This window comes from Moschus berezovskii, chromosome 21 (assembly GCF_049115385.1).
Source record: "Moschus berezovskii isolate FMDL1 chromosome 21, NW_MosBer_1.0, whole genome shotgun sequence".
Lineage (NCBI taxonomy): Eukaryota > Metazoa > Chordata > Mammalia > Artiodactyla > Moschidae > Moschus > Moschus berezovskii.
The window spans coordinates 48922282-48942732 of NC_142480.1; the positions used below are offsets into that span (position 1 = coordinate 48922282).

At 55.8% G+C, this 20451-nt stretch overlaps 1 protein-coding gene across 4 annotated transcripts; it reads left to right on the forward strand.

The window, feature by feature from the left end:
• Positions 1-20331, forward strand: KIF7 (kinesin family member 7). Of its 4 annotated transcripts, none has more exons than XM_055417807.2 (19): positions 1-128; positions 2756-3107; positions 4541-4741; positions 5326-5719; positions 5975-6494; positions 6919-7035; positions 7879-8106; positions 9020-9165; positions 9561-9676; positions 9872-10024; positions 11542-11744; positions 12948-13145; positions 13526-13651; positions 13848-14024; positions 15111-15326; positions 16187-16393; positions 16548-16746; positions 16826-16972; positions 17181-20331. In XM_055417807.2, the coding sequence occupies exons 2-19, from the start codon at positions 2780-2782 to the stop codon at positions 17552-17554; spliced, it is 4050 nt and encodes a 1349-aa protein (XP_055273782.2). In that variant the 5' UTR covers positions 1-128; positions 2756-2779; the 3' UTR covers positions 17555-20331. The 4 variants fall into 4 exon arrangements, with proteins under 4 accessions (XP_055273782.2, XP_055273784.2, XP_055273785.2 ...); XM_055417809.2 differs by having other exon boundaries at positions 9023-9165; XM_055417810.2 differs by having other exon boundaries at positions 7879-7938; positions 9023-9165.
• Positions 20332-20451: the final 120 nt, after the last annotated feature.

Genomic DNA, 20451 nt, shown 5'->3' on the forward strand with positions numbered 1-20451 from the left:
GGGAGGAGTTGAGGATGAGGGGCGGGATGTTTTGGTGGGCGGGGGTCCCGGTGACGGCATCTGACCGCGCCGCGCTCGGGCTCATAGCCTCGGTGCCCCGCGGGGGGACGACGCGCGCACCCTAGCAGGTGGGTGCGGGTCGGGGAGGGGTGGAGGTCCAGGACGCGGGTGGGAGGGAGGAGGCGCGCGCTCGCCCCTTCCCTGCGCACGCCTGGGCTGGGTGGCACTGGGCGTCGGCACCCCGGGGACCCTGGACCGAGCACGAGGACCACTCCCTCCCTCCCCATCTTTGCTAACCTCCTCCAGGCCCCTCTCCGAGTGGACCGGAGACTCCCCTTCCTTAAGTCGGGGCCTGAGGCCGGTATTCGGGGCCTGGCCAGGAGGAGCGAGCACCCACGCCTCGAGAGTCGGGTTCGCCTTTGTAATCACTTCTCCCAACTTTCCCGGAGCTCCTGTCCCGTGCCCGGCGCCTCCGACTCCGGCACCCTCGGTGTTGTCCCGGCGCCTTCGGTGCGCAGAGCACTGGGCCCCGAGCCCGGGCGCGGAGAAGCCGGGACCGCGGGGCTGGAAAAGCTATGGCTGAGGGATGCCCGAAGGCGCCCGTAGTATTGCGTGGCAGTTACCGCTGCGGCCCCAGGGCCGGCCACCCAGCTGGGACTGAAGAGTGAACGAACGAGCGAACGATTACAGGTGCTGAGAGAAGTAGTGAAAAATAAAGAGCTGTGACCCTCGGGGTGGGGGCGAGGAGTGGGGATGGGGAAAGTTCCCTGGATGTAAACTACTCATCAGCTACTCAGCGTCGGACCTTGTGCTGGGTGCTGGAGATACAGCATGAAGGGGACAGGCGGGTCCCTGCCTCCCAGCCCCCAGTTTGGGAGGTGAGGGGAGGCCAATGGATAATCCATTGGTCTTTTGCAAGGGAAGGGAGTGGTCAGTGGCTGATGGGAGAGCTAAAGCGCTGGGTGTGGGTGGGTGGTGGGGGCCACAGATTAGACGCCCCTCCTTGGAGGGGAGGGCGCTCCCTGGAGGTGGGACTAACAACAGCTGAGTGTGCTGCAGGCAGAGAAAGGTGAGGAAGCCTTGGATATTAGCGGAAAGTCCGGAGAAGGCGATGGCAACCCACTCCAGTGCTCTTGCCTGGAAAATCCCATGGGCAGAGGAGCCTGGTGGGCTGCGGTCCATGGGGTCGCTCAGAGTCGGACACGACTGAGCGACTTCACTTTCACTTTCATGATTGGAGAAGGACATGGCAACCCACTCCAGTGTTCTTGCCTGGAGAATCCTGGGGATGGGGGAGCCTGGTGGGCTGCCATCTATGGGGTCGCACAGAGTCGGACACGACTGAAGTGACTTAGCAGCAGCAGCAGGGAGGGGGTAAGTCATCAAGGTAGGCAGGGCCCATTAAAAGTTGTTTTTCCTGTTAAGGTTTTGAATCTAGAGCATTAGGGAACCCCTTTTCCTCTTTTGGGGGCAGTTTAAGGAGGAGAGTGGAGTGGTCACATTTGCATTTTTGAAAGATGCCCCTGGTTGCCACATAGGAAAGTGCAGGGAGGCTGAAGCCAGTGAGGAGGTTGGTAAATATTCTGTCCAGTGGGCGGTATCCGGGCTTGGGTAATAGGATGGAGAGAAGCAGGTGGACTTGATATTTAGGAGATGGAATTGGCAGTATCTGGTGGTGGGGGCTTGGCCTCAAAGGATGTGCTGACTCTCTTTAAGAAGGTGGAGTGGGGACTGTGCTGTGACAAAGGCAAACAGTTCAGTCACTTAGTCATGTCCGACTCTTTGTGACCCCATGGACTGCAGCACGTCAGACTTCCCTGTCCTTCACTAACTCCTGGAGTTTACTCAAACTCATGTCCATCGAATCAGTGATGCCATCCAACCATCTCATCCTCTGTCATCCCCTTCACCTCCCGCCTTCAATCTTTCCCAGTATCAGGGTCTTTTCCAATGAGTCAGTTCTTCACATCAAGTGCCAAAGTATTGGAGTTTCTGCTTCAGCATCAGTCCTTCCAATGAATATTCAGCACTGATTTCCTTTAGAGTATACAGTTTGGATCTCCTTGCTGTCTAAGGGACTCTCAAGAGTCTTCTCCAACACCACAGTTCAAGAGCATCAATTCTTCAGCGCTCAGCTTTCTTTATAGTCCAGCTGTCACATCCGTACATGACTACTGGTAAAACCATATTTTTGACTAGACAGACCTTTGTCGGCAAAGTAATGTCTCTGCTTTTTAATATGCTGAGCAAGTGTCTTTTAATTTCATGGCTACAGTCACCATCTGCAGTGATTTTGGATCCCAAGAAAATAAAAGTCTGTCACTGTTTCCACTGTCTCCCCATCTACTTGCCATGAGGTGATGGGACCAGATGCCATAATCTTAGTTTTCTGAGTGTTGAGCTTTACGAAGGCAGAGACTATGGGTGGGTGAAAGGGAAAAGAGATCCTTGTGCAGTGCTGCTTGTGTGTGTGTCTTCTAGGAGATGGGGTCCCAGCGGGAACACAGACGCCCTTGGGTGTCAAGTGGAGGAGTTCGGGCCTCATTTGGTCAGTGGTGGGAGCCGTGAAATGTTCCCATGTAGGATTCTGTTGTGGCCCTTGCAGCATCTGGGCATCAGGTTGGGGCACAGAGGATGTTTTGAACTTTGATCACCTTTTAATCCCTCCAAGGTCAGGAGCTGCAGGAACTGGCTCTGGGTCACCTGCAAGGTGAGTCCAGGCGCTGATGGCCGGGGCCTCTTCCTCTCTCCGCAGGGCCAGGAGCAGCAGTCTCTCAACATGGGGCTGGAGGCCCAGAGGCTGCCAGGGGCCGAGGAGGCCCCTGTGAGGGTGGCCCTTCGAGTCCGCCCACTCCTGCCCAAGGAGCTGCTGCACGGGCACCAGAGCTGCCTGACGGTGGAGCCGGGACACGGCCGGGTCACCTTGGGCCGAGACCGCCACTTCGGCTTCCACGTAGTGCTGGATGAGGACGCCGGGCAGGAGGCTGTATACCAGGCTTGTGTGCAGCCCCTCCTCGAGGCTTTCTTTGAAGGCTTCAATGTCACCGTCTTTGCCTACGGTCAGACAGGCTCCGGAAAGACGTACACCATGGGGGAGGCCAGTGTGGGTGAGTGACCTGGCTTGAGACCCCCTGCCCTCGTTGAGGGGCCTCAAACATCTCCTGAATTTCTGCCTCTGCCATTTCCTGTTGAAGATGAGGAGGCTGGAGGAGGGAGGGTGGGTTTTCTAAGTCAATCTGCAGCCCAGGGTAGGATCAGCTGTGTCACTGGGCTGGGTCGGGCAGGAAGAAGAGTCCTCAGAGGTGAGTGGCCCTCTCAAGACCATAGAGATGGGATCGTATTGTCTGGTTCTGGGGACCTCAAGGGGAGGAAGGGCATGGGAAGTTGTCTTGTCTCTGGAGGTTGTCAGGATCATTGTCAAGGGTCAGGATGGCTGGAAGGGAGACTGTCCTGGAAGAGACATGCTCCGGGGGCTGCATAGCAGGGAAGCGGGCTGGTTCCATGAGGCTCTGGAGCAGAGTTTTGCAGAGATGCTTTGGGCCAATTGAAGGGATTGCCTGCTTCTAAGGCACATGATTTGAAAAGTGTACATGTTTGTTGTAGAAAATTAGGGAAATACAGAAAAGCATATCCACAAAAGAAAACTTAGTTGATAACTGCCTTTCCCTGGTAGCTCAGATGGTAAAGAATCTGCCTGTAATGCAGGAGACCCGGGTTTGATCCCTGGGTTGAGAAGATCCCCTGGAGAAGGGGATAGCTACCCACTCCAGTATTCTTGCCTGGAGAATTCCAAGGACAGTGGAACCTGGTGGGCTGCAGTCTGTAGGGTCGCAAAGAGTTGGACACAACTGAGGGACTAACACTTTCACACTTTCTGATAATTGCCTTTCACTCACCCTGTTAACATTCAGTTTTTCCTGGTGAAAATTTTTATACTTAAAAAAATATGGTACCAATGTACCATTCTTTTGTATCCTGTTTTATTTTCTTAATAATATATTAATATTATGAACATTTCTCTATATCATTAATTATTATTCAAGCAAAAACTTTAATGCCTGCCTAGTGTGCCATTGTGAATATAAGGTAATTTATTTAATCAGACCCCCTCTTGGATGTTGCAATGGACACTGAGGGTGTTTATGTTTTGTTTTTTTTAAGTTATGAGGGTGTTCTGAACATCCTTTTATTACTTCCTTGGTATAAATTTAGGGGCTTCTTTAAATAACTGAGCATAGACTATGATAATGAGTCCCCAGGAGTCATCAAACAAAGGGTATCTGACTGTCTGGCAGGGATGTAGTAGGGATGCTTACATCATGAAAGTGGTTGGTTGAACCTTGAGAGGTTGCTTCCAACTCTGAAATCCTGCCTGAGCACCCTGGAGCCTAGCCTGGCTGCCCAGCCCATGCTGGCCTCTGCCTCTACCTTCTCCACACTGGAGCTCCATCTGCCAGCTTCTGGCAGGAGCCTCTGGGCCTTGTGGGCGCCATGCCCCAGTGAAAGCACCATGGCAGGTGGCCCTGCGGTGTCTCCCCAGCCTCCCTTCACGAGGATGAGCAGGGCATCATCCCACGGGCCATGGCCGAGGCCTTCAAGCTGATTGATGAGAATGACTTGCTGGACTGTCTGGTGCATGTGTCCTACCTGGAAGTGTACAAGGAGGAGTTCCGAGACCTGCTGGAGGTGGGCACTGCCAGCCGGGACATCCAGCTCCGGGAGGACGATCGTGGGAATGTTGGTAAGAAACTTCTGGGTCCTCCTCTGGTTGGGAGTGGGGAACCTGGCTTGGGGAGGCTTTACCTGCTTAGGGTGGATACCCTGTCTGGAGAGGGGTACCTCCTAACTAGGAAATTCAAGCTCTGGGAAGTCTTGCTTTCATTTCCCTGTCTCTGCTGAGCTCGGTATACACTGGTGTACCGAGAGTGAGAGTCACTGAGGTGGGCATGGGGGAAGCTGATAAAAGTGAAAGTGTTAGTTGCTAAGTCATGTCCAACTCTTTGCAGCCCCATGGACTGTAGCCTGACAGGCTCCTCAGTCCATGGAATTCTTCAGGCAAGAATACTGGAGTGGGTTGCTGTGCCCTCCTCCAGAGGATCTTCCCAACCCAGGGATCGAACCCTGGTCTCTTGCATTGCAGGCAGATTCTTTACCATCTGAGCCACCAGGGAAGCTGGAGCCCCTTTAATCCCCAAGCAGGATGGGCAGGACCCCCTGTGCATGCAGAAGGGGCCCCTGAGTCAGGAAGAGCCGTAGAGAACCAGTCCTGCTCAGCCTGCCCTCCTGGCTGCCCTGCCTTGGGCTCACAGCCTTCTGTGCCCGCAGTGCTGTGTGGGGTGAAGGAAGTGGACGTGGAGGGCCTGGACGAGGTGCTGAGCCTCCTGGAGATGGGCAATGCAGCGCGGCACACGGGAGCCACACATCTCAACCGCCTCTCCAGCCGCTCCCACACCATCTTCACCGTGACCCTGGAGCAGCGGGGTCGCGCCCCCAGCCGCCTGCCCCGACCTGCAGCCGGCCAGCTGCTTGTCTCCAAGTTCCACTTTGTGGACTTGGCGGGCTCGGAGAGGGTGCTCAAGACAGGCAGCACAGGCGAGCGACTCAAGGAGAGCATCCAGATCAACAGCAGCCTCTTGGCGCTAGGCAACGTCATCAGTGCCCTGGGTGAGCCCCAGCGCCGGGGCAGCCACATCCCTTACCGGGACTCCAAGATCACCCGGTGAGCTGCCACTGCTGCTGGCCCGAGGAAAAGAGGCCCCGTGAGCCCCCTAGTCTGTCCTGGCTCCTGTCTGGCCTCTCTGGCTGGGCTGAGGCGACAAGAGATGGGTCCCCCTCTGATTTCTGGGGCGCAGTCTACATGTGGTTGAAGTCTGGGGCCCACAGGGAGCCACACAGAGATTCAAACCCTCTTTGGGGTCTGAACCTCTGGCTCTGGCACTTTGGGGCCCCTGACGCATCTCCCTGGCCCCCTCAGGATCCTCAAAGACTCCCTGGGCGGGAACGCCAAGACAATGATGATCGCTTGCGTCAGCCCTTCCTCCTCCGACTTTGACGAGACCCTCAACACCCTCAACTACGCCAGCCGCGCCCAGAACATTCGCAACCGCGCCACTGTCAACTGGCGGCCCGAGGCTGAGCGGGGGCCGGAGGAGACTGCAGCCAGCGCCCGTGGGCCGCCTAGGCATCGGTCGGAGACACGCATCATCCACCGGGGCCGGCGCGCCCCGGGCCCTGCCTCCGCCTCCGCCGCGGCCGCTGCCCGCCTGGGCGCCGAGTGTGCGCGTTACCGAGCCCGCACCGACGCCGCCTACAGCCTCCTGCGAGAGCTGCAGGCCGAGCCCGGGCTGCCCGGCGCCGCCGCCCGCAAGGTGCGCGACTGGCTGTGCGCCGTCGAGGGCGAGCGCAGCGCCCTGAGCTCCGCCTCCGGGCCCGACAGCGGCATTGAGAGCGCCTCTGCCGAGGAGCAGGCCACCCAGGGACCCGGCGGGCGAAAGGTGACCACGGGCCGGGGGTGGCCTGGGAGTGGGCTGGGGGGGTGAGGAAAAAGGTTTTCCATACAGGGATTCAGAGGCATTTCTGCTGATGACCTTGATGTATCCTCAGTGTTTCCATCTGTTAAAGATAACAGGAGTATCTACCTCCTTGGGAGGTAAGGACCAAGGGTGTCATAAGTGCTGGTGAAGGCTAGTTCTTAATAATTGTGGTGGTGATATTACTGTTAATGAAAATATGATTAATAATGACAAGAGATAGCCCAGTGGCTTGTGGAGGTGATTGCAGGCCATATGGGGGTCTGGACCCCTTCCCCCTTGCAGGCAGGCTTTGGAGCAGAATAGCAAGCAGGGCCGGCGGGATGACTCAGGGACAGGCAGGCTCGTCCTGACTGTTCCCCTGAAGCTGCTCTCCCTGCCCCCCTAGGAAGATGAGGGGCCACTGCAGCTGCTGGCCCTGCAGAGCCAGGTGGCCCGGCTGGAAGAGGAGAACCGAGACTTTCTGGCTGCGCTGGAGGACGCCATGGAGCAGTACAAACTTCAGGTGGGGCGCCCCCTGCCACAGTGATGGTGGGTAGGGGGGACTTCTTCCCGGAGGCTAAACAGCTGTGTCGGAGTGAGGGAAGTGGGTTCTGGCAGGATGGGTAGAGATGTGAGCAGAAGTGCAGAGGAAAGGAACAGATTGGTGCAAGTGGGTGTGCGAGGGCGGGTTGCAATTGGGGGGGACTGGAGGGGCAGCCTCATGAGACTCCTGAGCGCTGCATTTCCTTTTGGGCCTCCCTGGTGGCTCAGAGGTTAAAGCGTCTGCCCCCAATGCGGGAGACCCGGGTTCGATCCCTGGGTCGGGAAGATCCCCTGGAGAAGGAAATGGTAACCCACTCCAGTATTCTTGCCTGGAGAATCCCATGGACGGAGAAGCCTGGTAGGCTACAGTCCACGGGGTCGCAAAGAGTCTGACACGACTGAGCGACTGAACCGAACGGAAAGATAACCAGGTCGGCGTTGCTCCTGGCGCCCCCTGGTGGCATGAATATGGAGGGAGTGATAGATGGGGCAGGGTCAGTTCAGTCGGTCACTCTGTCCGACTCCGCGACCCCGTGGACTGCAGCACACCAGGCCTCCTTGTCTATCACCAACTCTTGGAGCTTGCTCAAACTCACGTCCATCGAGTTGGGGGAGAGTTTAAACCTGAGCTAATGCACTGTGTATTCCAGAGGGACACCAAGAGGTGGTCAGAGGCATTTGGCCCTCCTCCGTTTTGGCACAGAGAGGGCAGGGTGGTCTCAGATGTGTTCTTCATTTTCCTGCACTTCTGCCTGTCAGCACCCCGGCACCCCACCTCTGTCTCATCCACGTCTTCCATCAGTACCTGTACCGTGTCTTGCAGAGTGACCGTCTCCGTGAGCAGCAGGAGGAGATGGCAGAGCTGCGACTGCGGCTGGAGCTGGTGCGGCCAGGCTGGGGGGCCCCAGGGATCTTGCAGGGCTTGCCTCCTGGGTCTTTTGTGCCCCGGCCTCACACAGCCCCCCTGGGAGGTGCCCACACCCATGTGCTGGGCGTGGTTCCCCCTGCCTGCATTCCTGGAGATGAAATTGGCCCTGAGAATCGGGGAGAGGTGAGAAGGTGGCAAGGCTGGGTGTCTGCTGGTTGAGCTGGGCAGGCTCAGGCAGGGGAGGGGCAATCCTGGGGAATGTGTCCCTCACCTCGTGCTTTCACGGGACCAGCTATGAGATGCCCCTTTCTGGTGTTCCTGGAGGAATGGCCCAAGTTTGGGTAGGACCTCTCAGAGGGATCTGGTGCCATGGAGCATCCTTGGAGTAGTTGGAGATTGCTTGGAGTGAGGACTACAGAGGGGGTTCTGGTTTCCAGTATGGAATGGAATGCTTGCCTACCTCCAGGGATGGGGAGCTCATCACCTCTGAAGTCCCCCCCCCTACACACACACCCCATCTTTGGATGCCTTCCTCTGCAAGCTCAGTTTTCCATGAGCTCTGAGCTCCTTGTGCTTGGTCTCTTGTTTCTAGTTCTGCCCCTTGGGGCCTTTTGGACAAAGGCTCCCCCTGCATCTGCCTGAAAGCTCTGGGACATCTGAGCTCTAAAGGCCAGAGGGGCTGAGGGGTGGGAGGACATGGGTTTGGAAGAAGCCTGTTACGGGCCCCCCACCCCCACTCTGGTGGGGCGTTGTTGGTGAGATAAGACTTGCTGCAGGTGACTTATATACAGGTGGAAAGGGGAGATTGTCCCCTGAGGGGTGCTAGTTTAGCTGTGGGAGCTGGAGCAGGGTGGGGGTGGTGGGGGGCAAGAGAACAGGAGTAGAGGAAGGAACAGGGGAGGAGGGGAGAAGTTTCTGCTCCAACTTGAGATTGGAAAGGCCTCTCAGAGATCACTGGAGCTAGATCCTGAAGGTGAGGTCGGGCTTGAAGAGGCAGAGACGTAAGGAGCACACGAGGCGGGCCGAAGACTGGGTGGGGGGAGATGGCTGATGGAGAGGCCCTGGGAGCCTGGCCTGAAACCCTGGCATTCCCCAGCAGATGAAAAATGGCAGGGAGGCTGCAGCCAAGTTTCTGACAGAGGGACTCAGGCTGGGAAGCGGCTCTTCAGATGCATCAGAAGAAGAGGAGGAAGAGGAAGGGGAGAAGGAGGGGCTGCCCCGACAGAGCCTGCACCCACGAAGGTGGGTGGGACCCATGGCCCACCTGGCAAGGACCAGCTCAGGGCCTCAGCTGGGCAAGAGGGTGATCCCACTGTAGTCTCAGCGTGCCCTTGCCTCCATCGCCCTGGCCAGCCCTTGGGGGAGAGCAGGCAGGGGCTGTGGGCTCTGAATCAGGCATTCTTGCTGGGGTGGGTGTGCTGAGGGATGGACCTGGCCTCCTGGTTCTCGGCCTCCAAGGTGGGCTTCGGTGCCTTGCACCCTCTCAGCTCAGCCACTGGCCTCTGAGTTCTACTAGACGGACATCTTGGGGTCAAGGTGACCCTAGGGTGATGGAAGGCCTGGGGTTCTCTCTTCCCCTCTGGGCCTGGGAGGTGGCTGGGCTGGGGAGGGGTACAGACTCACCTTCTGCCCTCCAGGAATGGGATCAGCAAGTGGAACCAGAGGATGGGGGCCCGCCCAGGGAGTCCACTCAACAGGAAGGGCCCAGATCTTTGCCTGGAGGAGCTGGGTGTGGCTATCCCTGGACCCAGAGGTGAGCTGAGTGGGGCGTAGAGAGGGTCCTGACCTGTTGACCCACTCATGGTCCTGGACTGGCCACCCTGGAGAGTCCATATACCATCCCTGGTTGCCCCTGGCCAAGGCATTACTCCCCTTCCCTCTCTTCCGCCCACCCCTGCTTCCCCCACTGTCTGTCGCGGCAGCCGCCCTGACCATCAGCCCATTACAGTGGTTGGTGGGAGCAAGGCCCTGGCTCAGCCCCGCCAGGCCCCCACGGCCATGGCCTCTGAGTGGCGACTGGCCCAAGCCCAGCAGAAGATCCGTGAGCTGGCCATCAACATCCGCATGAAGGAGGAGCTCATTGGCGAGCTGGTGCGCACAGGTGAGGGAGGGGCTTTGGGCCGGGCCTCCCACCTGAGGGTGGGTGGTTAGGAGCAGGGTCCAGGTGCCCTAGGTTTGCCCACTCAGCTTCTTCCAGATGGGTGACTTTGAGCAGGTAGGATAACCGCTGTGTGCTCTGAAATGGAGATAGTAACTGCACCTGTTTTATAGGTTGTTGGGATGAGTTAATTCAGGTAAAATGCTTAGACTAGTTTTCAGGAAGCGTTATTTCTGTTATTTTAATCAGTTGCCTGCTGTGTGTCAGACACTGCATGGGGCACAAACAGCGGTCCTGGAGGGCAAACAGCGTCCCCCAGTCACAGCAGTACATCTGCTACTGGTGACACAGGCGAATGAGCAGGGGATGGTTTTAGGTGGTGACTGGTCAAGCTTTTTAATAGCTATGAGTTTATTGGGCTTCCCTTGTGGCTCAGCTGGTAAAGAATTCGCCTGCAATGCGGAAGACCTGTTGGGAGGATCCCCTGGAGAAGGGAACGGCTACCCACTCCAGTATTCTGGCCTGGATAATTCCATGGACTGTATAGTCCATGGGTCGCAAAGAGCTGGACACGACTGAGCGAGTTTATTATAAAATGTATTGGGAACAATTGCAGACAGACATATGAGAGTCCCTACATACCCGTCATTCAGATTTAGCATTTCCAAGCTTGGCCCACATTTGCTTCATCTCTCCCTTTTTTCTTTGCTGATATTTTTTGTTTCTAACTTATTGGCTGTGCCAGATCTTTGCTTGCAACACGCAAAGTCATTAATAGCTGTGGCATGCTGGATCTAGTTCCTTGACCAGGGACTGAACCTGAGCCCCCTGAATTTGGAGCATGGAGTCTTAGCCATCGGACCACCAGGGAAGTCCTTTTTTGCTGAAGTATTCTGAAGCAAATCCAAGACTTCATGTCATTTCATTCCTGTACCTTTCAGTATGTCTCTTTTTGGATATTTTAACCAAAATGCCATTAGCATATCTAACTGAACTAACGCCCTCACAGACTCAGAACAGAAGCAGCTCAGCAGTGTCTGTGTGCAGCTCTGGGCTTGTCCACACATTTGCTCATTAGGTCTCTGAAATCTCCCTTCTCTCACCTTTTCACAGTCATCCTGTAGAATGTTCCAGATCCCAGATATTCTGGGTTTGTCTATTAGCTTCCTTGTGGTGTCATTTAGCTTGTTCCTTTGTTCTCCCTATTTCCTACAAATGGAAGTTAGTTCTAGAGGCTTAGTTGTGTGCCGGCTCAAGTTACATATTTATTTCAGCATGTGTTAGGTAAAAGGAAAACTCGTTAACCCGTATTTCCCCTGGGTCACTGCTATGGAGAAGGCTATTTTAAAAAAATAAGTCAAAGAAAAGGAGTAAATGGTCACAGTACTGGGGGGTACAGAGTCGTCGTGAAGTCCTTGTAGGTGCCGGGGACCGACAGATGTCTGGGAAAGCCACTGGGGAAGGAGCTGCGATGCTTCAGGGAGGGACCTCCAGTGCTGACTGCGCCCCGGTTCTTCCAGGGAAGGCCGCCCAGGCCCTGAACCGTCAGCACGGCCAGCGCATCCAGGAGCTGGAGCGGGAGGCAGAGCGGGTGCGGGCTGAGCTGAGCGAGGGCCAGAGGCAGCTGCGGGAGCTCGAGGGCAGGGAGCTCCAGGATGCCGGTGAACGCTCGCAGCTCCAGGAGTTCCGCAAGAGGGTTGCTGCCGCTCAGAACCAAGTGCAGGTCAGTGTCAGGACCCTGGTGTGGTAGCTGCAGCCTCCCAGGCTGGGGTCCTGGGATCAAGACATGTGTGAGCCCCAGAGCCCACGCCCACTGTGGAACCAGGGAGTGCCCCAGCCCCAGCTGGTGGTGCGAACGCCCTCCTGGCCTTCCAGAGTGAGGCTGGTATTAGGTAGGAGCTGGCAGTGCTGGGGATCTTTGAACACAGCAGAGGCAGAGGCGGGCCCTGCCTGAAGACCACCTTAGGAGACCAGCAAGGATGAGGGAAGGGTATGGGAAGAAACTAACCCTCCCTCCTATAGCCCTCCGCTCCCTCCATACGTCTACCCTTCCAGCTGTCTGTTCATCCATCCCTCCAGCCCATCATCACTCTGTCCATCCACCCACCAGTCCAGGTGTCTGTCTAATCCATCCATCCAGTTTTCCTTTTATCAGTTGATGTGACTATTTGTGTGTCTGTTTATTTGTCTTTCTATTTCTGTTTATTGATCCTTGCATTGTCTGTTCGTCCTATTTTTTACTTTTTTTTAAAAAAAAAGTTTTTAATTTATTTGGCTGCACTGGGTCTCAGTTGCAGCATGCGGGATCTTTAGTTGTCACACAGGATCCTTTTAGTTGTAGGCATGTGCGATCTAGTTCCCTTGAGCAGTGATCAAACCCAGGTCCCCTGCTTTGGGAGCTCAGAGTCTTAGCCATGGACCACCAGGGAAGTCCCCTGTTTCTTACCTTTATATGAGCGCATCATCTGTCTGTCCACCCACCCTTCCATCCGTTCATCTTTGCACCTGTCCCTCCACTACAGTAGAGTGATTAAGAGCGCAGGTTCAGGAGCCTTGACTGCTTGCGTTTGAATCCCAGCTCTCCCATTTACTAGCTGTGGGTCCTGGGTCAAGTTTCCTAACCTCTCTGCACCTCAGTTTCCTTAATCTGTTAAGTAGGAAACTTTGAAAGTCATTTTGTAGGGTTCTAAGGATCACTTAATATACTGAGTTCACTTAGTGTGCTCATGGTATGTAGTAAATGTCAGTGTTTTGACATTTTTATAATTTGCTATTTTTATTAGTCTATTGTCCATTGGCCCCTCTTCCCCTCTGTCTGTCCCTCTTCATCATCCTTCTGTCCTGCCCATCCTTGTTGAGTGCCAGGTGCCATGCCTGGCTCTTGGCAGCTGCCATGAGCGGCCCAGCGGAAGCTGTGTTGGTCCAGGTACTGAAGGAGAAGAAGCAGGCAACGGAGCGGCTGGCATCACTGTCAGCCCAGAGCGAGAAGCGGCTGCAGGAGCTGGAGAGGAACGTGCAGCTCATGCGGCAGCAGCAGGGGCAGCTGCAGAGGCGGCTTCGCGAGGAGACAGAGCAGAAGCGACGCCTGGAGACGGAGATGAACAAGCGGCAGCACCGTGTCAAGGTCGGGTGCTTGGCTGGTGGGGTGCCTGCGTCCCAGCCAGGAGGCTGAGGGGGGCGCGTACCGCCACGTGACCGTAGAAGGCTGGTCACGTGGCCTCCCTGAGTTTGTTTCTTCACTTGAAAATGCGAGTTATAGGAAACTCAGGGCTAGGGTGAGAATTCAGTGAGATGAACCAGATAAGGGGTCCAGCAATCTTGTGTTTGCTTCGGCTGGCAGGTCCCCAGCAGAACTTGAGGGTAGCGAGGCTGGGGGGTGCTGGGCAGGGTTGTCCTGGGAGCGGGGCAGGCACTCCCATGGGCTTTGGGGATCACGGACTCTGGGAGGACACTGGTACCCCCCAGGGCCCTGCCCACCGAACTCACCCTGAACTTCATGCCCAGGAGCTGGAGCTGAAGCACGAGCAGCAGCAGAAGATCCTGAGGATCAAGACAGAAGAGATCGCGGCATTTCAGAGGAAGCGGCGCAGCGGCAGCAATGGCTCTGTGGTCAGCCTGGAGCAGCAGCAGGTGGGGTCTGGGCTGAACCAAACCCCCCGGGGCACCCCATAGCCTGGCCCGGCAGCCTGGCTAGTTGCTAGAGTGCCCTGTGAGGTCAGCTGGTGGGCACACCATTCTTCCCTTCTGAGTCGGGTGGCCATCCACACCACCCACATGGCCAGAGTGGGGAGCTGAGTTCCCTCCCGCCTCCCCCGCTGTCCCTCAGAAAATTGAGGAGCAGAAGAAGTGGCTGGACCAGGAAATGGAGAAGGTTCTACAGCAGCGGCGGGCGCTGGAGGAGCTGGGGGAGGAGCTCCACAAGCGGGAGGCCATCCTGGCCAAGAAGGAAGCCCTGATGCAGGAGAAGACGGGGCTGGAGAGCAAGCGGCTGAGGTCCAGTCAGGTGAGGCTCAACCAGATGAAATCCTGCCAGGTGAGGCCCAGCCAGGTGAGATCCTGCCAAGTGAGGCCCAGCCAGGTGAGGTCCAGTCGGGTGAGATCCTGCCAGGTGAGGCCCACCCAGGTGAGATTCCAGCAGATGAAGTCCTTCCAAGTGAGATCTCTCCAGATGACAACCCTGCCAGGTGAGTTCTAGACAGATGAGGTTCTTCTAGGTGATGTCCCTGCTGGGTAAGTTCCAGCCAGGTCCCTGTCCTCCCGGGCCCTACCCTATGGGTCTTCAGAGTGTCTGTGATGTGGGTTCTGACATGTGGGTAGAAGAACCTCTCCTGGTATCTCTCCCACAACGCACTGTACCTCGTTAACCACCTGCTCTGTGCAGGGAGAACGAGGAACCGCAGGTGTGGAGAGGTGGTTTGGCCAGAGAGAAAGCCTTCACCGGGGCTGGAGGCAGTTGCACCTGGCCCCACCCAGCTCCACTTGGCTTCCTTGCTCCCTCTTGAGTAGGAAGTTTCGGAGCCAAGTTTCCTCCTCTCAGAAGGAACCACAGCGTTGCCCTGGGGATTGGAGAAGGGGTACATCACTTCACACAGAGCCCAGAGCTGTCCCAGAAGCCGGTGCTCGGGCTATGTGCCTACAGGGTTCCAGACCCTCTTCTGCTGTCATGGAGTCCTAGAGGGTTTCAGCTGGATTTTTTGGAATGTCCCTTGGCCATTAGAACCCTCACTTCCTTCCACATTAGGTTCCCCAAGGGCCTTTGGGGTTGGCCACTAATCCCCCGTCCTTCCCATCACCAACTGAAGTCAGGTCATCTCAGTGACAGGCCACCACCACCCCGCTCTGCCTTTGCCCATGTTGCCCCTCTTGTCCTCAGCTTCTCTGTATCCTCCTTCTGGGCCATCTCTGGGGGCCCCTCTTCAGAGGCTTGGGTCCCCTAGGTTCCCACTCCCCAGCTTGTACAGAACTGAGAGTCAGGGCTCCTGCTGGACAGCACGCCTCCTTAGCCTCCATGGCAGGGCTGGCCTGTTCCTGTGGCCCCTGGGAGGGTGGCACCTGCCCCTTCCCTCATCACCGGTGGTGCCGCCCCCAGGCCCTCAACGAGGACATTGTGCGAGTGTCCAGCCGGCTGGAGCACCTGGAGAAGGAGCTGTCCGAGAAGAGCGGGCAGCTGCGGCAGGGCAGTGCCCAGAGCCAGCAGCAGATCCGTGGGGAGATTGACGCGCTGCGCCAGGAGAAGGACTCGCTGCTGAAACAGCGGCTGGAGATCGACAGCAAGCTGAGGCAGGGCAGCCTGCTGTCACCTGAGGTGCGCTCTGCGGGCCAGTCTGGCCGCCTGCTCCCCTCCGCCGCTGGCTCCGGCTCTCCGCTGGGTGCAGGCCTCCCTGCTTCGGGACACACATCCCTCCCGGGTGTCAGTCCCCAAAGAAGGCGCAGGATTAGCTCTCCCGCCGCTGGTCCAGCCCCTGGGCCTGGGGCACCAGCTGGGCCTCGCTGCTCTCGGTTGCCCCAGCTGGACTCGGGACTCGTCCTGTGTCCTGCATCACATTGACCTCAGGCATATAGCACGTGCTCACACCTCTCAACTCCCAACATGGGACGCAAGTCGGGACCATGTCAGCACACCTCACAGCCACATAGGTTTGCCCTCCTGCCAGCAGAGAGCCTGTGTTAGAGCAGCGGACCCCCGGGGACTTACCTGGCAGTCTAGTGGTTAAGACTGTGCTTCCACTGCAGGGGGCATAGGTTTGATCCCTGGTTGGGGAACTAAGATCCTGTATGTTGCATGGTGCAGCCAAAGTTAAAATTTAAAAGAATTGGAAGTGGGCCCCAGCAGACCCTGGGTGCCTTTGCAGCCCCACCTCGCCTTCCCTTCAGAGCAGGGTCTCCCAAGCACAGGTCACTCCAGAGGCTGTGAGCTTCAGAGAGCAGCCTCCTAGCAGAGCCCCTGCCTCCCCAACCCGAGCCAAGGCTGAGATGTAAGTGTCCCTGCTCCTGCTGTAGTGGGCGGGGGCACCTCTCTGGCTCTGAGGATAAGCGGGCACTTAAGGGCTGGGTTGTGGCTGCGTGTAGCCATCACAACTGCCCAGGACCTCGGTGTTCAGGGGGCAGATGTCCCATGGAACGGGTAGTTCGTGCCTCCCTCCACCCATCCCTGTGTTCCCGCAGGAGGAGCGGACGCTGTTCCAGCTGGATGAGGCCATTGAGGCCCTGGACGCCGCCATTGAGTACAAGAACGAGGCCATCACGTGCCGCCAGCGGGTGCTACGGGCCTCGGCCTCCTTGCTGTCCCAGTGCGAGATGAACCTCATGGCCAAGCTCAGCTACCTCTCGTCCTCGGAGACCCGAGCCCTGCTCTGCAAGTACTTCGACAAAGTGGGTCACGGAGCTTGCAGACCCCCGCGTCCACCGGGGTGGGGGGAGGTGGACGGCACGGGCGGTGAGCCGGCCACACGCCTGCTGCCCCTGCGAGAACAGTCCCGGGTGAAGGGACCCGGCGCTGGGGGCTGAGCCTGGCTGTTGGGGACAGGTGGTGACGCTCCGCGAGGAGCAGCACCAGCAGCAGGTGGCCTTCTCGGAGCTCGAATTGCAGCTGGAGGAGCAGCAGAGGCTGGTGTACTGGCTGGAGGCGGCCCTGGAGCGGCAGCGCCTGGAGATGGACCGCCAGCTGACCCTGCAGCAGAGGGGACATGAGCAGCACGTGCAGCTGCTGCTGCAGCAGAGCCGAGGTGGGGCCTGGGCCTGCCGCGGGGGCCGCTGCCCGCCCCCCTAGTGTCTCACCACCTCCTCCTGCCTTTTTCCCTCCAGACCATCTTGGTGAAGGGCTGGCGGACAGCAGGAGGCAGTACGAGACCAGAATCCAAGCTCTGGAGAAGGAGCTGGCCCGCCACGTGCGGCTGAACCAGGAGCTGAAGCAGAAGCTCAGTAGCCTGAGTGCCGCCGGCCAGAGCAGGGGTAATTGCTGCGTGCCGTCACCAGGCCTGCGGGGGCTCAGCCCTGACGTCGGGTCTTCTTTGTTCCGGGCAAAGCTTAGAAACCACTCTGCCTTCAGCTCTTGGGTCATTTCACATGTTGATTGCACAGGGGTGTTGGAAGAAGGCTGGGGCTTCAGGAAGGGGTGGCTGGCTACCTCCATTTCTGACAAGGATGTTGTTATTGCCAGTGATGGGCGGGGAGAAGAGGACCCCGTGCCTGGAGAACAGACAAGCCCCTGGAAGCGAGGATGAGCTCTACCCAGCGCCTGAGCCTCTCTGGCAGCCCACCGGCACGGAGGGTGCCCCCCGCCCACGGGAGGAGATGCGGGACTTGGTCCACGCCCCATTACCGTTGACATGGAAACGCTCGAGCCTGTGCAGTGAGGAGCAGGGCTCTCCTGAGGAGCTGCGGCAGCGGGAGGCCGCTGAGCCCCCGGTGGGGCGGGTGCTGCCAGTGGGTGAGGCAGGTCTGCCCTGGAACCTTGGGCCCTTGGCCAAGCCCCGGCGGGAACTGCGGAGGGTCAGCCCAGGGATGATTGACGTCAGGAAAAACCCCCTGTAGGCACACCTAGGAGATCTGGGGCCTGCCCAAAGGTGTGGTGTTGACGCTCCCTTCTGTGAAGGAGTTCTTACCTCAAGCTCTAAATCAGGTCCTGATCTTTCTCGTTAAGAGTCAACAAATTTGGGCTACTGCCCAGAACTGGACTTGAATCACTTGTTTAAAAAAGGTGCAGATTTCTACCAGTCACTTCCTTTAGGATGCGGTACCCAGTTGCCATGTTTTAGCTTTTTTTTAATATAATTTTTAAAAATTTATAGTTGATTTATAGCATTGTTAGTTTCAAATGTGAAGCAGAATGTTTATGCATATGCATATGTCCACTCTTTTTCCGATTTTTTTCTCATACAGCTTACTACAGATTTTTGAGTTCTTTGTGCTATACAGTAGGTCCTTGTTGGTTATCTATTTTATATATAGTAGTGTGTATATGTTAATCCCAAACTCCTAATTTATCCCTTCCCTTCCCTTTCCCGTTTGGTAACCATAAGTTTGTTTTCAGAGTCTGTGAGTTTGTTTCTGTTCTGTAAATAAGTTCATCTGTATTTTTAGATTCTACATATAAGTGATGTATTTGTCTGTCTGGTTTATTTCACTTAGTATGATAATCTCTAGGTCCGTGTTGCTGCAAATGGCATTCATTTTTTTATAGCTGAGTAATATTGCATTGTATATATGTACCGTGTCTTTTATCTGTTTCTCTGCTGATGGAAATTTAGATGGCTTCCATGTTTTATCTAGTGTAAATAGTGCTGCAGTGAACATTGGAATGCATGTGTTTATCTTTTCAAATTATAGTTTTCTCCAGATATATGCCTAGGGGTCGGGCTGCTGGATCATATGGTAGTCCTGTTTTTAGTTTAAGGAGCCTCCATACTGTCCTCCATAATGGGTGTCCCAGCTTACATTCCCACTGACAGTGCAAGAGGGTTCCGTTTTCTCCACACCCTCGCCAACATTTACTGTTTGCAGACTTTCTGATGATGGCCATTCTGACTGGTGTGAGGTGATGCCTTGTAGTTTTGATTTGCATTTCTGTAATACTCAGCAATGTTGAACATCTTTTCATGTTTTCTGGCCACCTGTATGTCTTCTTTAGAGAAATGTCTATTTTTTCTACCCATTTTTTGATTGGGTTGTCTGTTGTTGTTTTTTTAATGTAAAGCTGTATGAGCTATTTGTGTATTTTGAAGATTAAGCCTTTGTCAGTTGCTTCATTTACAAATATTTTCTCCCATTCTGTGGGTTGTCTGTTTATGGTCTCCTTTGCTGTGCAAAAGCTTTTAAGTTTAATTTAGGTACCATTTATTTTTATCATCCTGGGAGGTGGATCTTAAAGGATACTACTGTGATCTATGTCGAAGAATGTTCTGCCTCCGCTTTCCTCTAAGAGTTCTATAAAACACAGGCAGAACAGTCAAGGTGACGGCCTGTCTCCACTTCACTTAGTTGTTCTTCTGCAGTTTTACTATCTTCTTCCTTCATCTGGAACTATTTCTGTGCCATATCCTTTTGTCTAATTTTTTGTTGTGTGTTTGTGGTCTCCATTCTGGCTGGAGGATTGCAATTCTTCTTGATTCTGGTATCTGCCCCCTGGTGGATGAGGCTGGTCTAAGAGGCTTATGCAGGCTTCCCATAGGAGGGACTGGTGCCTGCCCACTGGTGGGTGGAGCGGGGTTGTCCCTCTGGCTCAGGACTCTGTCAGGGGTGTTTGTGGGTGGCTGCTGGCTCCTGTTTTAGGCAGCCTGTGTGCTGATGGGAGGCACTGTTTCTACCCTGTTGGTTTGGCCTGAGACGTGCCAGCACTGGAGCCGGCAGGCTGTCGGGTGGGGCCAGGTCTTGGTGGAAAAATGGTGACCTCCAGAACTCACACCAATGAGTATTTTCTGAGGTGTCTGCCACCTATGTCTTTGTCCCCATGGTGAGCCACAGCCAATTCCTGCCTCTCCAGGAGACCCTCCAAGACCTGCAGGTAGGTCTGGTTCAGGCTCTAATGGAGTCACTGCTCTGCCCTGGGCCCCAGTGCTCATGAAACCTTGTGCGTGCCCTCAAGAGTGGAGTCTGTCTCCCCCAGTCCTGTGGAGCTCCTGCACTCAGGCTAAATGCTCTGGGGGCTCCTTCCCCTGATGCCAGACCCCCAGGCTGGGAGCCTAACGTGGGCTCAGACCTCACTCCTGTGGGAGAACCGCTGCACGTGTGGGATCTGATTACATCATGAAAGTGCTCCTCCCTGTCTTGTGGTTCTTCTTGGTCTTTGGGTGTAGAGTATCTTTTTTGGTAGGTTCGAGCCTTGTTGATGGTTGTTCAGCAGTTGTGATTTTGGTGTTTTCCTGAGAGGAGACGAGCTCAAGTCCTTCTACTCCACTGTCCTGTCTCTCTCTCTCACCTTTTGGCTTGAGTTTCAGAAAACTATTTTATAATAAATGAAAATAATCTCTGGAGGGAAAAAATAATGGGAGTTTTTAACTTAAGGGTTTTATTTATAAGATCATAGTAGGACTCAGATTTGGAAACACAACAGACTTGAAAGCTTCTCAGAGACCATGAGACGGTTCTGAATCAGCTCTGTTAGCCCAGGCCCTGGCCTGGACTTGGCAGCCAGCTGGGCTGCGGGGTGCCCTGGACAGCTCGACTAAGGTGAGTTTCCCTGTGAAGGACAGGAACTGTACTGGGGACTGGCCAGCTCCCAGGGCAGACCTTGAGATACGGCTGCTCTGGAAACCACTAGAGCTGGACCTTGGTCATGTTTAACCTCAGGCTGTAATGTTACACAGAAATGCACCAAATGCTAGAGATGATTTTACTGTTACACAGGGAATGCAAACCTTTATTCTACCCCTGTGACACAGCCTGGTTTTGTGTACGCTGCTTCTATCTCCAAGTGCTGCCTCTGACTTGGG

What these genes read in the sequence shown, in the direction of transcription:
- KIF7 (XM_055417807.2), top strand. Translation starts at nt 2,780, where the DNA reads ATGGGGCTGGAGGCCCAGAGGCTGCCAGGGGCCGAGGAGGCCCCTGTG. An exon ending in GGACGATCGTGGGAATGTTG is followed by an intron (nt 4,742 to 5,325) that starts GTAAGAAACTTC and finishes CTGTGCCCGCAG; the next exon opens with TGCTGTGTGGGGTGAAGGAA. An exon ending in AGGGACCCGGCGGGCGAAAG is followed by an intron (nt 6,495 to 6,918) that starts GTGACCACGGGC and finishes CTGCCCCCCTAG; the next exon opens with GAAGATGAGGGGCCACTGCA.